This window comes from Propithecus coquereli, unplaced genomic scaffold (genome assembly GCF_000956105.1).
Source record: "Propithecus coquereli isolate 6110/MARCELLA unplaced genomic scaffold, Pcoq_1.0 Scaffold399, whole genome shotgun sequence".
NCBI lineage: Eukaryota > Metazoa > Chordata > Mammalia > Primates > Indriidae > Propithecus > Propithecus coquereli.
Window position 1 is genome coordinate 1,330,511 of NW_012149718.1, and position 20,592 is coordinate 1,351,102.

The window sequence follows — 20,592 nt, forward strand, 5'->3', positions numbered from 1 at the left end:
GTGTAACCAAAACCCATACAGTTTTTTAAAAACTAAGTCTATCTCCCAATCCCCATTAGAAAAAATACAATTTATAGAGACAAGAATAAAAATGCACAAACTCATAGGATGCTTTTCTAGAGTGTGCAAGAGCCTGCTGTGGGGACGGGTGGCGGCGCCCCAGACACCTCTCCTCCACAGGGGCAGAGAAAGCCCCGCACGTTCGACCGAACAAGACCCCCGGCCCCGACGGGCTCCGGCAGCAGAAGGCTGGCGGGAGGCTGATGTCCACTCCCCAACACGGAGCCCCGAGCGGTGCCCCTTCCTGCCACGCTGGGACCAGCCCTGCGGCACCGCGCCACGTCGCGTGGCATGTGCCCCAGCACCAGGAGGCACGCGCACACCCCCGCGGCCTGGCCCTTCTGCTCCTGGTTCCTGCGCCCATAAAGGACACACGATGTCCAGCGTACAGCTCGGTGCCACACGGAACAGCTGCATGCCGTGGGGTGGGCTCTGCACCCCTCTCTGCCCACGGCCCCAGGATACCACTCAGCACCCCCAGGGCCCGGAGGATGGCGCTGCACCAGCAACAGAGCCCCCCTCAGCCCTCCCCATCCTGACGGAGGTGACAAGGCAACTGGTGTAACCCTCTGGGCTTGGCCGCGGCGTCCACACCAGGGCACCTGACCTCGCGCCCCTGACCTCCCGTGGCTCCCTCGGCAGGCACCGCTGCCAGGTGGCCTCCGCCGTGCCTGTGGCACGCGGCCTCACGGCTCTCAGCCCGCAAGCTTTGTTTTTCAAACATGTCTTTGATAAAGCTGGAAAGAATAATTTAAAAACACCCTTAAGTGGCATTTTCCAGGAATGAGCATCTACCTAGATGCTCCTGCTCGCGCCCCGTGACCCGCTCTGGGCGGTCGTTCGGTCAGACCCGGCAGAGCAGCAGAGGGAACTGCAGCCCCCACGCGACGCGGTGGCCCTTCCGATGCCTTCTAGTCCGCGAGGGCCGAGGACTGTTTAAAAACCCGAGTGAGTGGCCTGCACAGGGTCACTGGCGTGTTTTTTCTGTAATTATTTAGAAGTAAACCAAGAACATGTTCCATGACCTGATCCTACAAGGAGTACAGAAGCTTCTAGAGGAGGCTGCGGCTACAGGGGCTGGGTCTGGACTGCGGGACCCCGCGTGCGCGACGGGGCTGCCGACGTCATGCTGGGAGTCTGCTTCCGGGACACGGTAAAGCCTGGCGTGGAAACTGACCACGGAAGTGCCCACGAGAAACAAGACCTAAGTTTGGACACGCGTGGCGCGCTCCTTGGTTGCTACTGCTACCTCTACATTCTCATCTCCCCGATATAGATGCTTCTCTGCAATTAAAATAACGTGGCATAAAAGTGACCTGACATAATTACTTCTTATTTTATAAACCACATTCCTAGCTCTGAATAAATTATTTATTCAAGAATTTCACACAGTTTCTAGTTTCCTAAACTTAAGGAAGCCCTACTCAGTAGAACTCAATCCCTAGACGTAAACGGAGATCGAAAGCGGCCGCTGGACAGCTCGAAGGGGAAGTGCGGTGGCAGAGAGGTGTGGCGCGGTGACGCGGGTCCCACGTGCCCCCACGCCCCCCCAGGCGGTGCCCGGTCCAGATGTGAGATGCCGGGACGACTCTGGACGCCCCCGAGCCCTCCCCAGGGTGAGCCACTGCCCCGGTTCAGACGTGAGGCTCTGGGGGCCGACGCCAGGACCCCCAGCCCCCGTGGTGCTCGCGGTCAAGGCGTGAGCGAGAACTGGTCCTGCTCCGTGGGCTTCTCCACCCAGGCGCCCAGCCCCGCCTTGATGAAGGCCGTGAACAGACGCGCCTTGGCGGCCTGGTACTCCTTGGCTGCCAGCTTGGACTCGTGGTACATGTTGGGTTTAGTGATCTTGGAGCGCAGTAGGTGCGAGGGGACCTGTAGGAGGACAAAACAAGGACAGCTGCTGAAGTGGCAGCAGATGAAAATAAAACCTGGTAAGATGCCAAAAAAACGGCGTTTAGTGCTGCACTGGCTTCTGGGGGAAACCGCCCTGGTCGAAGGCGCCGTCTGTCACGGGAACGGCCTCGCACGGAACACAGCCCGGCGCCGTCCGGAGGCTGCGCCGTCTCCGCCGGTCCCGCGGGCAACCAGCCAGGCAGGGGCACAGCCGCGCTCCGAGATGCGCTCCTGCCAGACCGCACGGTCGGCTCGAATTTCATTTTCAACGTTTTTCACTATTTTAAAAAAGCACCGCTGGTGTTCCGTACATTTTCTCACACTGAGCAACGCTGAGGCGTCCCCTTGTGTGGCTCAATTTTGAGTAGATTTTTGGCTAATCCGGCGGCCAGCACAGGCCACCACGTCTCTGGGGACAGGACCCTCCCGAGCCTGCGACATCCGTCCTTGACCCCCACTCTGACGTTCAGTGCTGGCCTCATAATAAGTAAACGCTATCAGCGTGACTTAAAAATAAATGAAAACCAGCAACATCCCGACTTATTTTATAAGGTTTTACTTTGGGGGAAATGGGGCCCTGCAGCTAAAACAAAAGGATTGAAAACCTCCCGGGAGGGAACAGAACAGGAGCCGGCGCGACCTGCGTGCCGCTGAGAAGGAAGGGGCTGGGGGGTGACTGGCCCTGCCTGTTCATCATCGTCTTCGGCGTCTGAGCAGCGAGAGAAGTTTCCAGCAAGTACAGAGGCCCCTGGGCAGGGGCTCGTGCTCTGTGGCAGGGCAGGGGAAGGGCTGCCACTGGGAAGGCTTTAACGTTTGAGCAGCCAGGGCCACACCTGGAAGGAGCAAATGGCTTTCAAGTGGCCACGTAGGGAGCTGCGCAGAGGGTGCCAGGAGGAAAGCCCTGGGGGACAGGGGGATGCTGGGGAACAGGGGGCCACTGCGGGGAGGGGGCCGCTGGGGGACAGGGGGATGCTGGGGAACAGGGGGCCACTGCGGGGAGGGGGCCGCTGGGGGACAGGGGGACGCTGAGGGGAGGGGCCGCTGTGGGGAGGGGCCGCTGCGGGGAGGGGCCGCTGGGGGACAGGGGGCTGCTGCGGGGAGGGGGCCGCTGCGGGGAGGGGGCCGCTGGGCCTCGGTACCTTGCTGTGCACGCGCATCCAGCGGCAGTACAGCGCGTGCTTGCACAGGCGGGACGGGCGGCCCAGATCGTCCTTCCCAGTGGTGGCGTTGACGACCTCGATGGCTGAGTCGCCCACCGTCCAGTTGACGCTGAAGTTGGGCGCCTTGCCCGGCTGCCGTGCTTCCGCGTTGCTGATGCCTGAAAGAGAGCAGACAGGAAGGTGACGCGGAGCCCGAGGTCACGCTGGCGGAGGGGAGGCCAGGCGCGGACGCAGCGCTCGCACACGGTCGCGGAAGCGAGCGGTGTGGGAGGGCTCTGTCTGCTGAGGGACACACGGGGACCCAAGCTGCGCCTGCCAAGTCCGCGGCCGCACGCCCCCGCCACTGCTGCTGCCTGCGGCCCAGGAAAGGAGCGGTGCTGAGAACACACTTGTGCCAGGGCACGGAGGGAACAGGAACCCCAGACCCTGCCGAGACTGGGGACGAGTACGTCTCGGCCCCTCGGGGCTGGGGGAGTCAGGCAGCTCGGCAGATGGCGAGCACATCTGGGAGCAAGTCAGAGTCCCAGGAGGTCATGCAGGTGGGAGCTGTCCCTTGTGTCACGCTGCCCTGGTGCTCTCGCCCTGCACGCGCTCGCCTGCCACTGAGGGGCCAGGCACGGTCAGGCCACGTGGCTTTGCATGTGTGACACCCGGGAGGCAACAGGAAGCCCTAAGTCTTAACAAGTGCGTTTACACGTTCTCTTACTTTATTTAAACTATCTCGTCTTAACTAATCACAAGCTCATTTGCAGAGTGGAAAGTTTTTTAAAAGACGCTTGGATGACTGGGAACCGAAAGCATATACGTCCATTCATACGCTGAGCTTGACTATTCATATCACGCAGGTGCCACAGGCCACCGCAATCAGAACCGATTTAGGATGTGGGTCTTTTGAACATGTTCAGAACACGAGGGGACCCGGACACTGAGTCATCAAGCCCGCTGGCCACAAGCAGTACATGGTGCTCACACACGCTCAGCTCTCTCACTGCACATCCTGGGGAGGCCGCTTGCACCCCCGGCGCCGGCTCATTTGCTCCCAGTGACCCCGTATTCCCTCCTTGAACAGACGGTTAAAACCAAGGTACTGCCAGGCCTGTGGTCACAGTAAGGAACCTAGGCGCAGCGTGGCAGACCCCCTGAACTGGGAATCGGGGAAACCAAGGTGGCCAGAGTCCACGGGGCAGCGTACCAGAGGGAGAGAAAAGCAGAGAGAGAAGTGGGGCCTGCAGAGGCCCCTCTGCGCGTCCAGTGGGGGCCACTCAGAGCACACACGCTGCTCATGGCCAGGACAGAGCCTCCTGAGAGGACACAGACATAAAGTATGGAAAGACCCAGCCGAACTTCTGGAGGTGAAAACTATAACGCACGAGATGAAAAATACACTTGATGGGCTTAAACACAGAATAGAAACTGCAGAGGAAAAGAGGAGTGAACTTAAAGACACAGCAACAGAAACTACCCAAAATGAAATGCAAACAGAAAAGGAGACTGGAGAAAAGTAGCAGAAGAATCCCAGAAAATTTATGGGGTGTGGGAAAAATTTAAGCAGCCTAAAATATGTGTCATTAGAGCTCATGAAGAAGACAGAGAAGGGGGGACAGAAATATATTTGAAGAAATGTTGAATAACATTTTTCCAACTTTGATGAAATCGGCAGACCCATGGCTCTAAGAATTTCAGTGAAGCCCAAGCACAAATATGAAGAAAAGTATACCAAAGCACACAACAAACTGCTCAATAGCAGTATAAAGAGAATACCTTAGGCACAGTCAGAGAAACAGACACAGGGAGGAGCACTGGACACGAGGCAAACAAGAAGACGGGAGAGTAATATCTTTAAAGTGCTTAAAGGGAAAAAATGCCATCTCAGCACAAATATATTTGCCCATCAAAATATATTTCAAAAATGAAAGCAAAATAAAGGCTTTTCCATAGACACAGCAAAGCTGAAAGAATTCATCATCAGAAATGCACCACTAGGAATGTGAAAGGAAGTTCTTCGGCAGAAGGAAACATGATACCAGACGGAAACCCAGAGCCACACAAGGAAATGAAGAGCCCTGACACGGCAGCCACGTGGGTAAACATACAAGACTTGTTTTATTATTATTATTTAAATCCCTTTAAAAATTGATTAACTACTGAAACAAAAATAATAATGTAATGGGATTTTGAACATATGCAAAAGTTAAATGTATGACAACAGTAACACGAAGGCTGGGGAGGAGAAATGGGAGCATCCTACTGTAAGTTTCTTACGCTGTATCTGAAGTAGCACAACCTCACTGGAAGGCAGACTGTGCTGAGGATGTACACTATAAACCCTAAAACAACCGCTAAATCACAAAAGTTATAGATAAAAGTCAAGAAGGAGTTAAAATGGAATCATAAAACACGATTAATGCAAAAGAAGAAAATGAGGAAAAAGGGAACAAAGAACATATGAAACAAACAGAAGATATGTACGCAGCAAGATGAGATTTAAGCCTAACGACATCAATAATCACAACAAATGTAAATGGTCTAAGTGCCTCAGTGAAAAGGCAAAGATTGTCAATGGGGGAGGGGAAGCAAGATCCAAATATATGCTACCTACCAGAAACATACTTTTAATATAAACATTTAAAATAAAAGGATAGAAAACAGATACACAGTGCTACCACTAATCAAAATAAAGTTGAAGAGGTTATATTAATACCAAAGCAGATCTCAGGGCAAAGAATATATCCAGAGATAAAGAAGGTCATTTTGTAATAATAAAGGAGATCAATTTATTAAGAGGAACCAATAGTCCTAAATTTTATGCATCTCATCACAGAGTTGCAAAATACATGAAGTAAAAACTGAAAAAAATTGAAAAAGAGAATGTACAATTATAGCTAAGAGATTTTCAATAGCCCCTTCACAATAACTGATAGACCAAGTAGAAGGTCAATAAGAATGTAAAATAAACAACAAAATCAACTTGTCCTGACATTTATAGATCACTTTACCCCAAAATAGCAGATACAAACTCTTTTCAAGTTTTCACGGAACACTTACAAAGACAGATCATACTCTGATCCATAAAACCAGTCTCAGCAAGTCTGAAACAAAAGATTGATGTTATAAAATGAAACTCAATTAGAAATCAATAACAGAAAGATATCTGTAAAATCCCCCTGTATTTTGAAACTAAATAGCAGACTTCTAAATAATCCATGGGACAAAGCATTTTGTAATGAGTAAAAATGACAACACAACATATCAAAATTTTATAATTCTGTAAAATCAGTAAAAAAGGTCTCAAAACAATGACTTCAGTTAATTAGCACCTTAAAAAAACTAGAAAAAGGAGAGTAATGAAATATCAAGTAAGCAGAAAAAGGAAATAATTAAGATCAGAGGAGAGATCATTTAAGGAAACATTAATACCAAATCTAAACAAACCCTTCCAGAAAGCTGGGGAAGAAATGCATCTCAACTCATTTTACTCCTGAGAAAGACATTAAAAGAAACTACACATCAATATCTCCACAGACCAGTACACCACAGATGCAAAAATTATAAAGAAAATTTTAGCAAACTGAATTCAACAATATATAAATAGAATAATACATAATAAGTATATAATGTTTATTTCAGGATGCAAGGTTGATTTAATATTTTAAAAAATCAATGTCACCACATTAACAAGCTGAAAAATGAACCAAATGATCATTTCAGAGCAGGAAAAAGCATCTGGCAAAAATCCAACATCCATTCTCGATTAAGAGCTAGAAATAGAAAGAAACTTCCTTAAGCTGAAAGAGCCGTCTCTAGAAAACCCTACCGTTAACATCATGCCAAACGGTGAACAGACTGAGCACTTTCCCCTAAGAGCACACACAGACAGGGACCTTCGCCGTCAGCACCACTGCGCAGCCCGGGTGGGAGTCCCGCCCAGCACAGAGGGGAAGGGAGGCGCCAAGGCAGCCAGCCTGTAAGGGAGGAAGCGACACAGAGAACACGGCTACCTACCAAGAAAATCCAGTGGGATACATGAAGTGACGCTAGAACTAATATTTCTCTGTGTCAGTAACAAACAATTGGAAATTCAAATAAAAGTATAACATTTACAATAGTATCAAAACACGAAACATTCAGAGGTAAATCTGACAAAAGCTGTGCAAGATACGTGCACCGTTCACCACACAGCGCCGCTGGGAGAAGTGGAGGCGACATAAATACACGGAGAAACACGGAAATCTCAGCGTCGTTAAGCTCTTGGTTCTCCCCGAATTGATCTACATATTCAATGCAATTCCAGTCAAGATCCAAGCAGGCTGTGATGTAGGAATTAATAAGCGTATTATAAAATTGTTACAGAATTTCAGAAAGGACCTAAGTAGCTGAAAGCACTTTGAAAGAGCACGAAGTTGGAGGCCTAACTCACCTGATTTCAAAACTTATTATAAAATTACAGTAGTCATGACAGTGTAATACTGGTCTGAAGACAGACAGATGGACAGAAAACACGCGAGTGCAGAAACAGACCTGCGTGTAAACACACGCCCGCTGAGCCATGACAAAGATGCGAAGGGGGCTGGGCGGGGAAAGGGGGGACTTTTCACCAAACGGTGCTGGGTCACCCCAGTATCTGATAGGTTAAAAAATGAACTTCGATTCGTATCTCACACCCTCTACAAGCATCAGCGCACACAGAATATGTTTTAAGTCTTAAATGTAAAAACCGCAACTATAAAATTTCTAGGAAGACAACGTAAGAAAACATCTTTGCGACACTAACTTAGGCAAACATTTCTTAGATATAATTTCAGAAGCATGATCAAAGAAAAAGTTGATAAATTAGATTTTATCAAAATTGTTTGGTCTAAGAGTGATACTGTTAAAAGAACCGGAGGACAAGCCACAGACTGGGAAAACCATTCTCAAATCACATGTCTGATGAAGGACTTGTATCGAGAAACTATAAACAATTCTCAAGACTCGGTAATAAGAAGTTAAACAACCCAATAAAAAATGTGCAAAAGTTCTGAAGAGTGTATTGAAGAGACAGTAGGGACAATAGCATGCGAAAAGGTATTCAACTTCATTAATCATCAGGGAAATGCAAATTAAAACTACAATGTAAACACCACTACATTCCTATTAAAATGTCTGAAACGACTGCCCGTCCTAAGCATCGGTGAGTATATATAAGAAATACAACTCTCGCACGCTGCTGGTGGTAATGCAAAATGGTACAACCTTTTTGGAAAATAGTTTGACGGTTTTCTAAAAAGTTCAACACACACCTATCTTATGATCCAGCCGTTCCACTCCTCGGTATGCACCCAAGAGAAATGGAAGTAAATGCCCACACGAAGACTTGTACAGGAATGTTCTTAGCAGCTTTATTTACAATAGTAAGAGACTAGAAACGACCTAAATGTCCCTCTGCAGTTCGATGGATAAACAAATTGTGGTTTGTGTGCACCGTGTGATACTACTTGGCAATGAAAAGGAACGAACTACTGATAAACACACATGGATGAATCTCAAAATACTTATGCTGAGTGAAATAAGCTAGAACAAAAAAGTACCTATCTCATGATCCCATTTATGTAAACTCCTAGAACATGCAAACTAATCTATCCTGGTGGAAAGCACGGCAGTGGTTGCCTGGGGTGGGGATGGGGAAGAGCAGGCTTTGCAAAGAGGCACTGAGACACTCTGGACGTGGTGGATGGACTCACCGCCTATCAGTGAGAGTTGTGCAGACATATATATACCTCAAAACTTACCAAACTATATCCTTTGGATATGCACAGTTTATTATGTCAGTTATACCTCAACGAAGCTGTGAAAAAACACTATAAGATAATTTTAAAAAATATTGTTCTCATTAAAAACTGACATTTGCTCATTGTGGAAAATTCTAAAAATTCACATAAACCTCAGAAAAGAAAATTAAAGCTACAAAACCCAGAGATAGTCATTGTAATTTTGTGGTTCTTAAGCGGATACACTCAGTAGAATTAGCTATGAAGTTTGAGCTTCTGACTGGGATGGTTTTGAGTGGGTCCCTGGCCACTGTCTTTGAAAGAAAAAAAAAAAGCTCTTCATGAGTAATTCTTAAAGAGCAAAGATTCTTAAACCCTCCCAAAATAATTCTTTCTCCCTAGATGAGAACTGCCATTATAATGCATATCCTTCTGTCATATATAGATGTATGCACGCATGAGCACGAACACGCATGACCACGTGCTGTCTGTGTAATGTATGAATGGATCTTCCTTACAACCTACTCTTGGATGAACTATAGCAATAGGCAGACACTTAAACAATATTTAGATTCCTGGGTATGTTGCTAAATTTCACTTTCTAGCATTTCATTTAGGAGTTTTACATCTATAATCATAGGTAATAGTATTCTGTGGTTTTCTTTTTATTTGTGTTTTGTCCAGTTTTGGTATTAGGATGAGGTCAACTGCCCTGTTCTATGGCCTACGTTTATAAATGTAGGTGGAATTACATGTTTTTTGATAGACTGATTAAACTGTGAATTCGTTGGAAGGTAACTTGTTGACAATCTTTTCAATGTCTTCCCTGGAAATTTCCTTTGCCAGATTTTGTATTTCTTTTTGGGTTAACTTTGATAATTTACATCTTCTTAGTTGTCCTTTGTTGTTGTTGAGACTTTCAAATTTATAAGCATTAGAGCTGAACAAAGAATTCTCTTGAAATTTAGATACAGTGCCCCCCCCTTATCCACAGGGGATATGTTCCGAGACCCCCAGCAGACGCCGAAACTGAGGACGGTAGCAGACCCTACATATGCTATGTTTTTCCTACGCATACGTGCCTATGATAAAGTTTAATATGCAAATTTGGCACAGGAAGCGACTCACAGTAATAATGTTAATAGAACAATTATAACATTATACCATATAAAGTTACGTGTGTTCTCTCTCTCAAAATACTGTAATCCTGACCACGTGGACAGCAAACCTTGGATGACGGGGGACTACTGACCCCTCCAAACCTGCAGCTACGCCTCGGTTCCCGCCTTGTTGATTTTGTTTTCTACGACATGACGTTGATTAGACCTGGCAGTGCTTGATTGATCTTTCAGATCAGCACCTCTTGATTTTACTGATTAACTTTAACCTTTTTTCCTGTTTCCTATATTATCCATTTCCTTCCTCTGTCCTTTTTCAGTTCTGTTTTCCTCCTTCTTCCTGTATTTCCTGTTTAGCTCTGTTGTTGCTGTCACTCCCAGTTTCTGAAACTAAAGGCTGAGATCATTTGCTGTCACTCATCCAGCCAAGGCCACGATGTTCTCAGTGTGGTTGGGCTCAGTTCGCCATTTCTGATAAGCGTGTTCGAATGGTCAGAGTTTAAGCTCTAGTTTCTTTTCTGATCCAAGAATTATCTACGAGAGTCTAACTTCCAATGTTTTAATGCCTTGCAGTCAAGGAAAGTAACCTGTGCAGTTAACGAGTTTGGATTTAATTACGCACGATGGTGACCACGTGATGCACTCCAGGGCTACCCCCTGTGACCGACTCACAGAGAAGAAAGAGTCATACTGCCATCGAGCCCGAGCGGCGCAGAGGACACCACCGTACGCGTAAACTCCAGGGTCGTCTCTTGGTCCTATTTCCTACGAGTTGCCAGAATCAGGCCTTAGTTTTGTTCGCCGTGTTCTCTGAACCAGTCCCTTCCTGAATAGCTTTTTGGGTTCCCTGGAGTCTCCACTTTCCTTTACTTTCTTGTTGTCGTCCACAAAAAAAGTGTTTGCTTCCCCTGCCTTTCGGACCATTGAGCTTCCCGGTCAGGCTACTTGTCAAAGTAAATCGCTTTCTCCTGAAGACTCTCTCTGCGGTGCTCTCTGCTGTGACGCGGCTCTGACTTGGAACCGCCACGTCGGAGGCGGCTGCGGAGCTGCCCCACTCGTTGCGCTCCTGCATGTGCGAGGACCCCATGTTTTCCTCTTCTTGGGTGTCTTTTTCATTTCACTAGAGCATCCTCAAGGTTTTTTTCTGCTGAAAGTATACATCCTCTGAATACTTGAGAAATTATCACTGTGGCCCAAGGCGTGATTAGTATCTGGTTGGGTAGAAAATTCTACAATAAAAATACTTCCTCTTCCAAACTGGGAAGTCATTTCACCACTCAGCTCTGGCTTCGAGTGTCCTGCGAAGGGTTACAGAAATCTGGCACTGCGCGTGGTCAGCCCAGAGGCTTCGGGCGTCTTCTCTCTGCCTGTGGTGTCTCAGGTTATGGAAGGACGCGCCGAGCGGAGCTTCACTTCGTTAATTCTCCGCAGTCCACTCGGTCTCAACTCTCACGGTTTTCCCCAGTGCTGAGAAATCTTCTTGTCATTTCCTCCTCGTCTTCTATTTCTCAGGGCTACTGACAGATACGGCCTTTGGAACGGACTGTCCACATCTCCCAACTCTTTTCTCGTGTTTATGCCTTTCTGTTCCCAGCTACGTGAGCATTTGCGACTTCGCCACCCTCTCCCCTTGGCAGAGTGGAGCGCCACCAGGAAGGGCATGTGTGTCCTGTCACCGCAGAACCCCACACGCGGAACCACGAAACACTTTCTAGACCTTCGGATTAACACGTGATTTCAGCGCTGACTAAATGCTCCCCGCGCGCTGCTAAGGCTCCCATCACTAAGACTCTGCTCCCTGAGCTGCCCCGTCTCGCACACGGAGCTTTCTCCTCCGTGCTGCTCATTCTCCCCCAGAGTCTGATGACGGCCGTCCGCTCGTGTTCCTTCTGCTCGCTCCTCTGACGTGCGGCCGGCTCGGGGCGAGTGTGGAGGGGACACCCAGCCGTGGCTGCGTCCTCCCGGGAGCGGGAGGTGCAGCACAGCCCTCCCTGGTGTCACCCGCCAGGCGCCCTGACCACACGGGGCCAGGCCAGGTGCTCACAGGGGAAGTGGCGGCCTCTCCCTGTGGTGAGGCCATGGGGCACGCTGCTGGGAGTCTAAGGTGTCCTTGTGCGTGCCATTCCCTCCCTTTACTGACTGCTGCCAGGACATTTCTTGCCATGTGCCCGGGTTCTCCCTAGACACGGTTCTGCTGGCAGGGTCTCCGGCGGCCGCATAGCACATCTCTGTCCCGGCGCCCCGCACGTGCCGGCTTCCCACAGGCCTGGGAGGGCACGAGGCCATGCCTTTCCCTCAGAGTCGGGGATTGGTGGGGGGAGCCCACCTCGGTTCGGCGGTGGGGAACCTCTGCCACAGCGGAACTGACTCGTCTGAACAAGGGCATGAGGCTCACATTACGTTACCTGCCCTTGCTCTCCCACCACTTCCCTACGACAAAACCAAAACACGGGATTACTGCTGAACGACACTTCAACCTTAACATTATGACATTTTGCACTAAAATGAAACGGTCAGTGAAATGACTGAAAATAAAGGCCCTAACAGTACAATTTTTTAAAAATATTTTAAGCTGAATAAAGGCCATCTTTAGCAAAATGGAGTAAATAAGGCAAAAAGCAAATAGCTGGCCCGAGGTTCCAACACTACCCATACGCGTTTTCTGGGGCAGAACGAACGCCCCTAAATGGTCACGAGCCTTTCTATGAGTCCTTGGGGCCCGCGCATCGCAGGGACCCACACCGAGGGGGAGCTCGTCTTTCCGGGGCTGTGGAGCGAGAACTAGGTAACGAGGCGATTGCAGGCCCCAGCGCAGGAACCGAGAGAGCAGCAGCGCGGCTGGCGATGAGTCCCTCGGCACCGCGGTTACGCGGCTGAACCGGAACTCTCACCGCTACAAACAGACCGTGCATTGGCCTAGTAACTGACACAGCCAAGAACTCGGAGGAGCTGGCGCTGACAGTTTTGCTTCCTTCTACCTGAGAGGTATTTTCCAGTAGGTTCTTCATGCAGTAGGCTGATCAGAAATGAATTCTATGCATAATGATTAATACCAGGTATTTCAGGGTTTTTACGGGTTCATGTTGTAGAGATTATTAGTCATTAATTAGAGGATCAAGCTTGACCGAAAGTGGCTTCTATTCCGCAGATAAGCAGCAGTGAAGACCAGGAGACGAAGCACACGGAAAACCGCACAGCACGTCACCGGGCGGACGGCACAAGGCCGCCCCACACGGGAGGGACCTCTGAGTTCCCAGGGCCACAACCAACCTGCCCCTCAAGCCGGGAGCAGAGCACCTTCGACTTAGTTTGGATTTTCTTTAAAAAAAGGCAACCCTTGAGCTGACAGAGAAATAAACACGACCGATCAAGCTGCACGAGGGTCCGCAGAGCAAGAGGGTCGGGCATCTCCCGCCCGTCCCGAGCCCATTCCCCGGGCCTGGTCTCGCTCGCCCCGCCAGCTCGGACGTGCCTCGTCCTGGCTGTCCACTAATCCCACGTAGGTGCCAAGGTTTGCACAGAGAACCTCTGGCCACATGATCTTTCTTCCTCAGAGGAGATCCCAGGGTTTTAAAACACCGGCTGTGGGAGGGAGCTGAGAGGGTGCTCTGGAGTGACGTGGGTGACCTGGGACCAGGCCTGCAGGGGCAGGGGCTCAGTGGGATGCCACCCAGGCTCTGCAGGCCAGAGCACAGCACGGTCCCCTCCCCACAACTGCCCAGGGAGCGACAAGAGCAGGAAGTCCTGACTCTGGACGCAGGACGAGGGGGAAGAGCAGGTGGCAGCGACCCTGCTGCTCCTCCCGCTCCCAGCAGGCAGGTCCCAGGGGAGGGGCACACGCTCTCACACCCTCGCCATCCCGGTCAGGCCTGGCTCAGCTCTCCCTGTGCTATGGAGCAGAGGAGCGAGGCCGCGACCCGCACGCGGGCTGTGCCTGTCAGCTGCGAAGGGGTGAGGATGGGCCCCGCTCACCGGGCCGAGTGTGGACTCGAGGACAGGCGTGAAGGACGTGGCTTGTGACCTGATGAGCCCCAGGAAATCTTCTGAAGACGCCATTCGGCAAACTATAACAATCGTTATTTTGAAAACTCTTCAAAGGTGTCATCCATAAAATAGGTAATTCTCCACGCACAGAATTTAAACAACAAGACGACCGCAAACCGCATCCCCTTCTTGAGTTTAGAAGACATTGAAGGTCAGTCGGGTCAGCCCCTCAAACAGATGCTCTGTCACCATGTCCACGGTGACAACGGCCAGCCAGGGGGAGCTGGGTTCCTTCCAGGAAACTCTTTTCTAGATAGTTCCAGGCACTAGAAATGTGTTCTCCCCGGACATAGGAGACTGAAACCCTAACAGAGACAGGAGGCCCTATGGAGTCGCCCCCAGACGGAGGCCTACAGCAGGAGCAGAGAGTGTGGGGGCAGCAGAGACGCAGGGAGGGTGGCCGGGCCGTGGGCGCCCTGTGCCTGTCCCACAGTGACGAGCAGGATGGCGGGCACGGCCAGGCCCAGCAGCCGTCCTCTCCGAAGGCAGTGCGGGCGGCAAGCACCCCGTGCAAGGGGAGGGACCCTGGCCTGTGAGCTCTGCTCAGCAGAACTTTCAGAGACAACAGAGGATGGGGAAAATGCAGCAACAAGAGAGAAAACCAAAGAAAATTTCTCTGAACCAAAGATTCAACATCCAGAGCAAAGGGTTCAGAGTAGTGAGTAGGAACAGATGAAAAACTAGCCGCACAGCAAGGCTTAATATTGAAGTTTCTGAATTTTAAGGGAAAGAGATCCATTGAATGCTACCAGAGAGAAACCAAAAAGGGGTACCTAGGAAGCAAAGAAACTCACACTGGCTCTGTGACGACTGGCGGCAGCAGAGGGGGCCACGGACGTGTCGGGAGGGGCGGGCCCAGCTGCGTGCGGCTGCGGCCAACGTCCCGCACACGGACGAGGGTCCAGTCAGACCCAGAGTGCCACCATGCAGCCATTTCTTCCAAGAACAAAACAAAAACAACAACAAATTGCCCAGTCCCCCATGTTAGGGATGCATTCCAGCAACATGAAAAATAAATCTGAACGTGGAATTAACGGGGCATCGGATGCGGAGAGCAGCGCTTAGAGAAGCCAGTGGCCCTTACGTTTCGCCCAGATGGCTGCGCGGCGTCCGAGAGGAAGCACCGCATGTCCCAGCTTCCAGCAGGACGAGGTGGGAGGAGCAGGGAGCAAAGATGAGCCCAAAGTTCCGTTTTCCTCAGGTTTGGATCTTCATGAATACTAACTAATTCTTGATGCAAAAAAAATGTTTAAGTGGTTTAAATATATTTGTTTTTAAAACTAAGAGTAGCCAGTGGGTGTATAATGGAAATAAAATTTAGTTCTCCCAAACCACCAGGGAAAAATGGAAAAAGACTATTTAATCGATCCAGTAAAAGCAAGGGAAGAAAAAAATAGTACGGAGTATAATGGATGGAAAATTTATCGAATGAGAAGAAGAATAACTTTGCACACTGAGGCAGAACACAGCCCACCACCCCACGCGGGGGCCCTTCCGCTCCAGTACAGAGTGGTCCGCAGCACAGCCTGTCCCAGACGCTGGGCAAGGAGGAGGATGCCCACCGCCCCTTGCCCCCCAGCTCCCGCGTGCGCTCTTACCTGGCCGCTCACACATGCTCACACATGCTCACACTCGCACACGCTCACACATGTTCACACTTGCACATGTTCACACTTGCACACGCTCACACATGCTCACTCTCACACGCACACTCACACTGTCACACACACACTCTCACACTCCCACACACACGCATGCGCGCACTCAAGGCCACGACCTAATCAAGCCACCGCGCTTTGCTGTTCTCAACATGAGGTCGGCTCTTCCCGCCCCATCACGGACGCCACGTTGCTCTGGCAGAGCCCCCCTTTCTGCCCTGAGCCCCCGCCTGCGGCTCATCCCCACGGACCCCTTTGCTGTCCTCCCAGAGACCCCACCCTCAAGCCAGACTGTCAGGACGCTGGCCCCAGCACAACCTGTTCACTGCTTCGTGGCAGGAGTTGGTGTCACACCCAGCACCACAGGAGGCTCACCCAGTGGCCCCATAGCAGCATGTCTGTCCCCAACGCCCCTGGAGCCACCCCACCGGGACGGCCACGCCCCACTTGTCTGTCTTCTTGAGTTCTCACGGCGAGCCCTGGAAAGCGACTGGGTCCGCGAGGGGCTCACACTCAGGGCCGACAGGCGAGACCAGAAGTGGAGCCGTCTTGAGGGTGTGGACGGGAAACTCATGTGGATCCCAGAAAGCTCGAGAGGCTCCACCCCCAAGTGCCAGGAAGGGCCTGGCGTGAGCACCCACAGCGAAGGCGCAGACTCGCAGCTCGCCACCAAGCTCTCACGGACGGTAGAAATACAGTTTTTAGGCTGAAATGAAGATTAAATTCTTTTAACCTTGACATCATTGAAAAAAGAAAAAGAAAGAGCCCAACACTAGAGGTTTATTAATAGCTACCCCTCAGTTTCTGCGTGGTTTGCTCCAGTTCCAGGTAACCTGCTTTAGAGCCGGTCGCGCCGGTGTTGGTTCACGTCCATCTCATTTCTCCCTAAGGACACGACGATTTGCGTGGCTCCGGCCACCCTCTCTCCCTAACACGAGAATGATCTCTATGACGAAATCGGAGGTGACACGCACAGCAGGCACCGTGTGAACCATGGCGGATACACAGACCCGCACAGCGCACACCAGCAAGAGGACCAGAGCGGACACCCGAACGTCTCGGCCACTCCACTGTTCGGGTCACCTGTTAAATGCAAGATGAAGTTCTAAGAAAGTTCTGAAGGCTTTGCTTTGTTTTAAAAGAGTGTGACCTACACATCAACAGTTTCGCCTTCGGATTTCTCTCGTTCAGTTCCCTCCGTCTTCGGTAACGGCCGCTGCGCCGTCTGCTTTGACCTCGACTCCCGCCGGAGCAAGGCGCCCTCCCTCCCTCCTGCCTTCCTCCGCCACTGACTCGCAGGAAGGCCCTCGTGTAAAGGCGTCTTCTGTGAAGCCACCTGCTTTGCTGATTTGAACTGTCTTCAAGAAAAACAACAACAAAACACCATGTTTCCAAAATGAAGCATTTTTCCAAAACAAAATATTTCAAATAGTTTGCATTTTGAAACCGCCTTTGGCGCTGGAGTGACACTGTGTCTTGGCTCAGCGCTGGATAACACTCTGCTCCCCGAAGCCTGAGCGTGTCCCTTTCTTTTCGAAGGACGGTAAACGCCAGCCCAGAAGGACCACACGGGCACCTGGTCCATCCCCGCCACTGGGCATATGAGGAAACTGAGGCACGTAAGTTGCCAGTGAGCCAGAGCTGAGGCAGGTGCAGCCTCGTGGCTCCGACCCCGGCTCTCCGCGCCGGCGGGATCAGCTCAGCGCGGCCCACGCAGGCAGACCAAGGGCACAGACTTGGTGACGTGCCTTAGGCTTTGGGGTTAGAAATGATGCTGGGGAGGAGAGGAAGAGGAGACTCTATTTTGTTACATATTTCGTATTTAAAAATATATGTATGTATAACGCATCGCTAACTTTGAAGTCTATCTTACAGACGCTATTTTCAATGTCTTTTTATAGATATATATGCACTTCGTGTAAATAGGACACCATAAAATACGTTTGACTTTTATAAATCAGCTCGACTTTCAACACCTTAGAAAATTTCTTCAGCAAAAAATGACCCCGTCTTCCCAGATTTTAGTTATGGGCGAGACGTTGCTCAGGAGGCGCCTCGACAAGGCCCCCACCGACGACTGCCACCAGCGTCTCCGCCGCGCCCACGTCCCCGTGCAACCTGGGCGTCCACGCGCAGGAAGACCAGTGGCAGCGAAAGCGAAGTCCCCTCCCCTCGAACGAAGAACACAAAGGCGTAACCGTTTTCTGACTCGTGAGAAACTCGCACACCGATACACGACAAAACACCTCAGAAGGCGTCGACCTGCACTTTCCACTCACCCACGGCCACGCTTCTCAGTCCGCTTCTCGGAGCGAACGAGGGCCCGCTGCGGCAGCTGCGAAACCTGGTCCCGCCCCGCTCCCTGCCACGCCCTCACACACATGCTTGCACATGCCACTCACACGCTTTTCTCGGATTAAAGTCGCGCTAGTAGCCACGCACTGGAGAACAAGGCAGCACACACACGCACACCAAAGAAACGGGTTTTAGTTGAGATTATGGTTTTAGTTTCAAGCTTAAAAAAAGTAAGTAAAATGATATTTTTAAAAGGATAAAAATACCTTAACTGTGTCCTTTTAAATAAGGCTGAGCTTAGAAGTTAGGACCCTTGAGTTCAAAAGCTCCTGTTCACTTTACTGTTAGCCACTGAAATTCTAAAAAAAGAAAAAAAGAACCCAGTAATGAAGAGCATCAGGGGTGGGTGCAGACACCACGGAGCCGTCACCCGCCTGTCACCGGCACCTCGGTTACAACCATCACCCCCTCCTGAGAGCCAGCCCAGGCAGCAGGCGGCTCAGGGCTGTGAGGACAGCCCGGGCGGCCCCACGGAGAGTGGACTGTCCGAGCCGCGGCCCCGGGTGAGTCAGGAAAGCCGATGCTGACCCGATTCCCACAGCGCCTATGGGTCCCCGCCACCGGGACAGGCTGAGGTGGCACGGCACTGGGAGGACAGCGCACGGGCCAAGCCCTGCCGTGATGTCTCCGTGAACAGCGAGGTTTGCAATCGGCAGGACAGCTCACTCCTGCAGAGGAACCGCTGAAAAGGCCCCGGGGACAAGGCCCGAGAGGCCCAGAAACGGCGCCTGGGGTCTGACCGCCGCAGCGGCGCAGGCGGCGTTTGTGCATGCGTGAGACTCAACGCTGCAAGTCGGGGACCGGAAAGAGAGTAAAGAGCCACGCTCTGGAGATACTTGCCGCTGAGCAGGGGCTTGTTGAGGGTGTAGAGGGGCGGCAGGTCCTCTATGTTGGAGATGCGCTGGTACATGGCCCTGGAGAGGTGGTCGCCGTGGTACAGGCTGCCCAGGATGATGCTGGAGAAGTAGATGGGCTCCACGAAGACGCTGAGCAGCGAGCCCTGCACGCCCACCACGTTCCAGCTGCGGGGAGAAGAGAGCATGGGCTCAGCGGGTGCCACGTCCGCAGGGTGCAGCCGCACAGCCGCACGCTAACGCCGGTGCACTGCGAATTCTGCAGGAACGTCAACAAACTAAGCAAAGACTGCAACGGAAAATAACAAACTGATTTAGCAATTTAGAATTTTAAAGAGAAGAATCTACTTAAAAGTTATTTTAAACTGTGAAATGACTTTTTGCCGCCATTCTCCCGCGACGGCACGTTATTGGAGAGGAGCTCTAAGAGGCATCAACCAGCCGTGACTGTTTCCTGTAAGAAAAGTGTGTCCCCGTTTTATCACAGTGGTCCCCGCCCCATGCGTGGCTTCACTTCCAGAGGTTTCGGTTACCCACAGTCAACGACGGCCTGAAAATATTGCATGGAAAATTCCGGAAATAAACACTTCATAGGCTTAACATCTTACACCGTTTTTCTGAGTAGTGACGAAACCTCTCGCTGTCCCGCCTGGATGTGCGTCTTTGCCTTGTCAGGGCTGCCCCACGGCAGGTGCCGTCCGCCGGACAGTCACCTAGGAGCCATCTCAGTGACCAGCTGTCACCGTATCACAGGGCTTGTGTGCCAGGCACCCTCATGTCACTCAGCGACAGCCCGGACCCAGAGGAGCGATGCCGGCACTGTCGCGACCACTCTACTTTGCTGTTAGTTACTGTTGTTAATCTCTCATGGCGCCTAATTTATACATCACGCTTTAGCATAGGTGTGCGTGTACAGGAAAAATTACGTTTATGCAGGGGTTGGTACGTCGTGTGTAAGGAGGGATTCCTTATATAGGTCTCTAGGGTCTTGCAACGACCCGTGTGGGCGGGGAGGCGGGCGCTGCACTCACACAGAATGCCAGCACCCGCAGGAGCCCTGCGAACACGCCGCGGAGCCTCCGAGTCGGGACTCGGCTCAGCACGCAGGAGTCCCTGGGAGCCAGCCTGCCCCTGGGGGCTGTGAATTCCCGCCCCGCTGCCGGCTGGGGGTGAAGGGTGACGAGGGCGCTGGACACCAGTGACCCCGCCACACACCCCGCGTGCACCTGACCTCTCCCGTCCACAGGCCAGAGACCTCCACCCCCCTGGGGCTACCACGTCCCGAGCTCCCAGGGGGTCTCACTTTGCTGGGGCTACATGGTGGGGGTGGGGAGCCAGCCCGGGAGCCAAACGATAAACCAATGAAAAGGAAACGAATGAACAGCCATAAACCGAGGTAAATCAATCTGAGAGAAAGCATGGGGTTCTGCCAAGGAGAAAAATAGGGACTGCCGACTTTAAGGAGTGGTCCTTGGGGTGACCCCAAGCTCAGCCTTAAGGAGGGAGGCTGTGAGGCTGAGGGAGGAAGGCACTGGGCGGGGGGACACCGTGTGGGGGGGTTGGGGAAGGGTAGGAGCAGGGGAGCTGGGGAGGGGCTGGCAGAGAGGACAGAGGGGCAGGGGACAGGGCAGGGCAGAAGTGGGGGCAGCAGATGGGACAGAGGAGATGAAGGAGGGGTGGGGCAGAGGAGGAAGGGGGACTGG

At 51.5% G+C, this 20,592-nt stretch overlaps 1 protein-coding gene across 1 annotated transcript in view; it reads right to left on the reverse strand.

The window, feature by feature from the left end:
• Positions 1-1,413: 1,413 nt before the first annotated feature.
• ADARB1 (adenosine deaminase, RNA-specific, B1) overlaps positions 1,414-20,592 on the reverse strand; it is a 97,654-nt gene continuing 78,475 nt past the window's right edge. The window contains exons 8-10 of the mRNA XM_012652681.1: positions 18,876-19,057; positions 3,093-3,271; positions 1,414-1,932 (exon numbers count right to left, since the gene is read on the reverse strand). Coding sequence (XP_012508135.1) covers positions 1,753-1,932; positions 3,093-3,271; positions 18,876-19,057 — 541 coding nt within the window. The 3' untranslated portion in view covers positions 1,414-1,752. The remainder of the gene's footprint in view (positions 1,933-3,092; positions 3,272-18,875; positions 19,058-20,592) is intronic.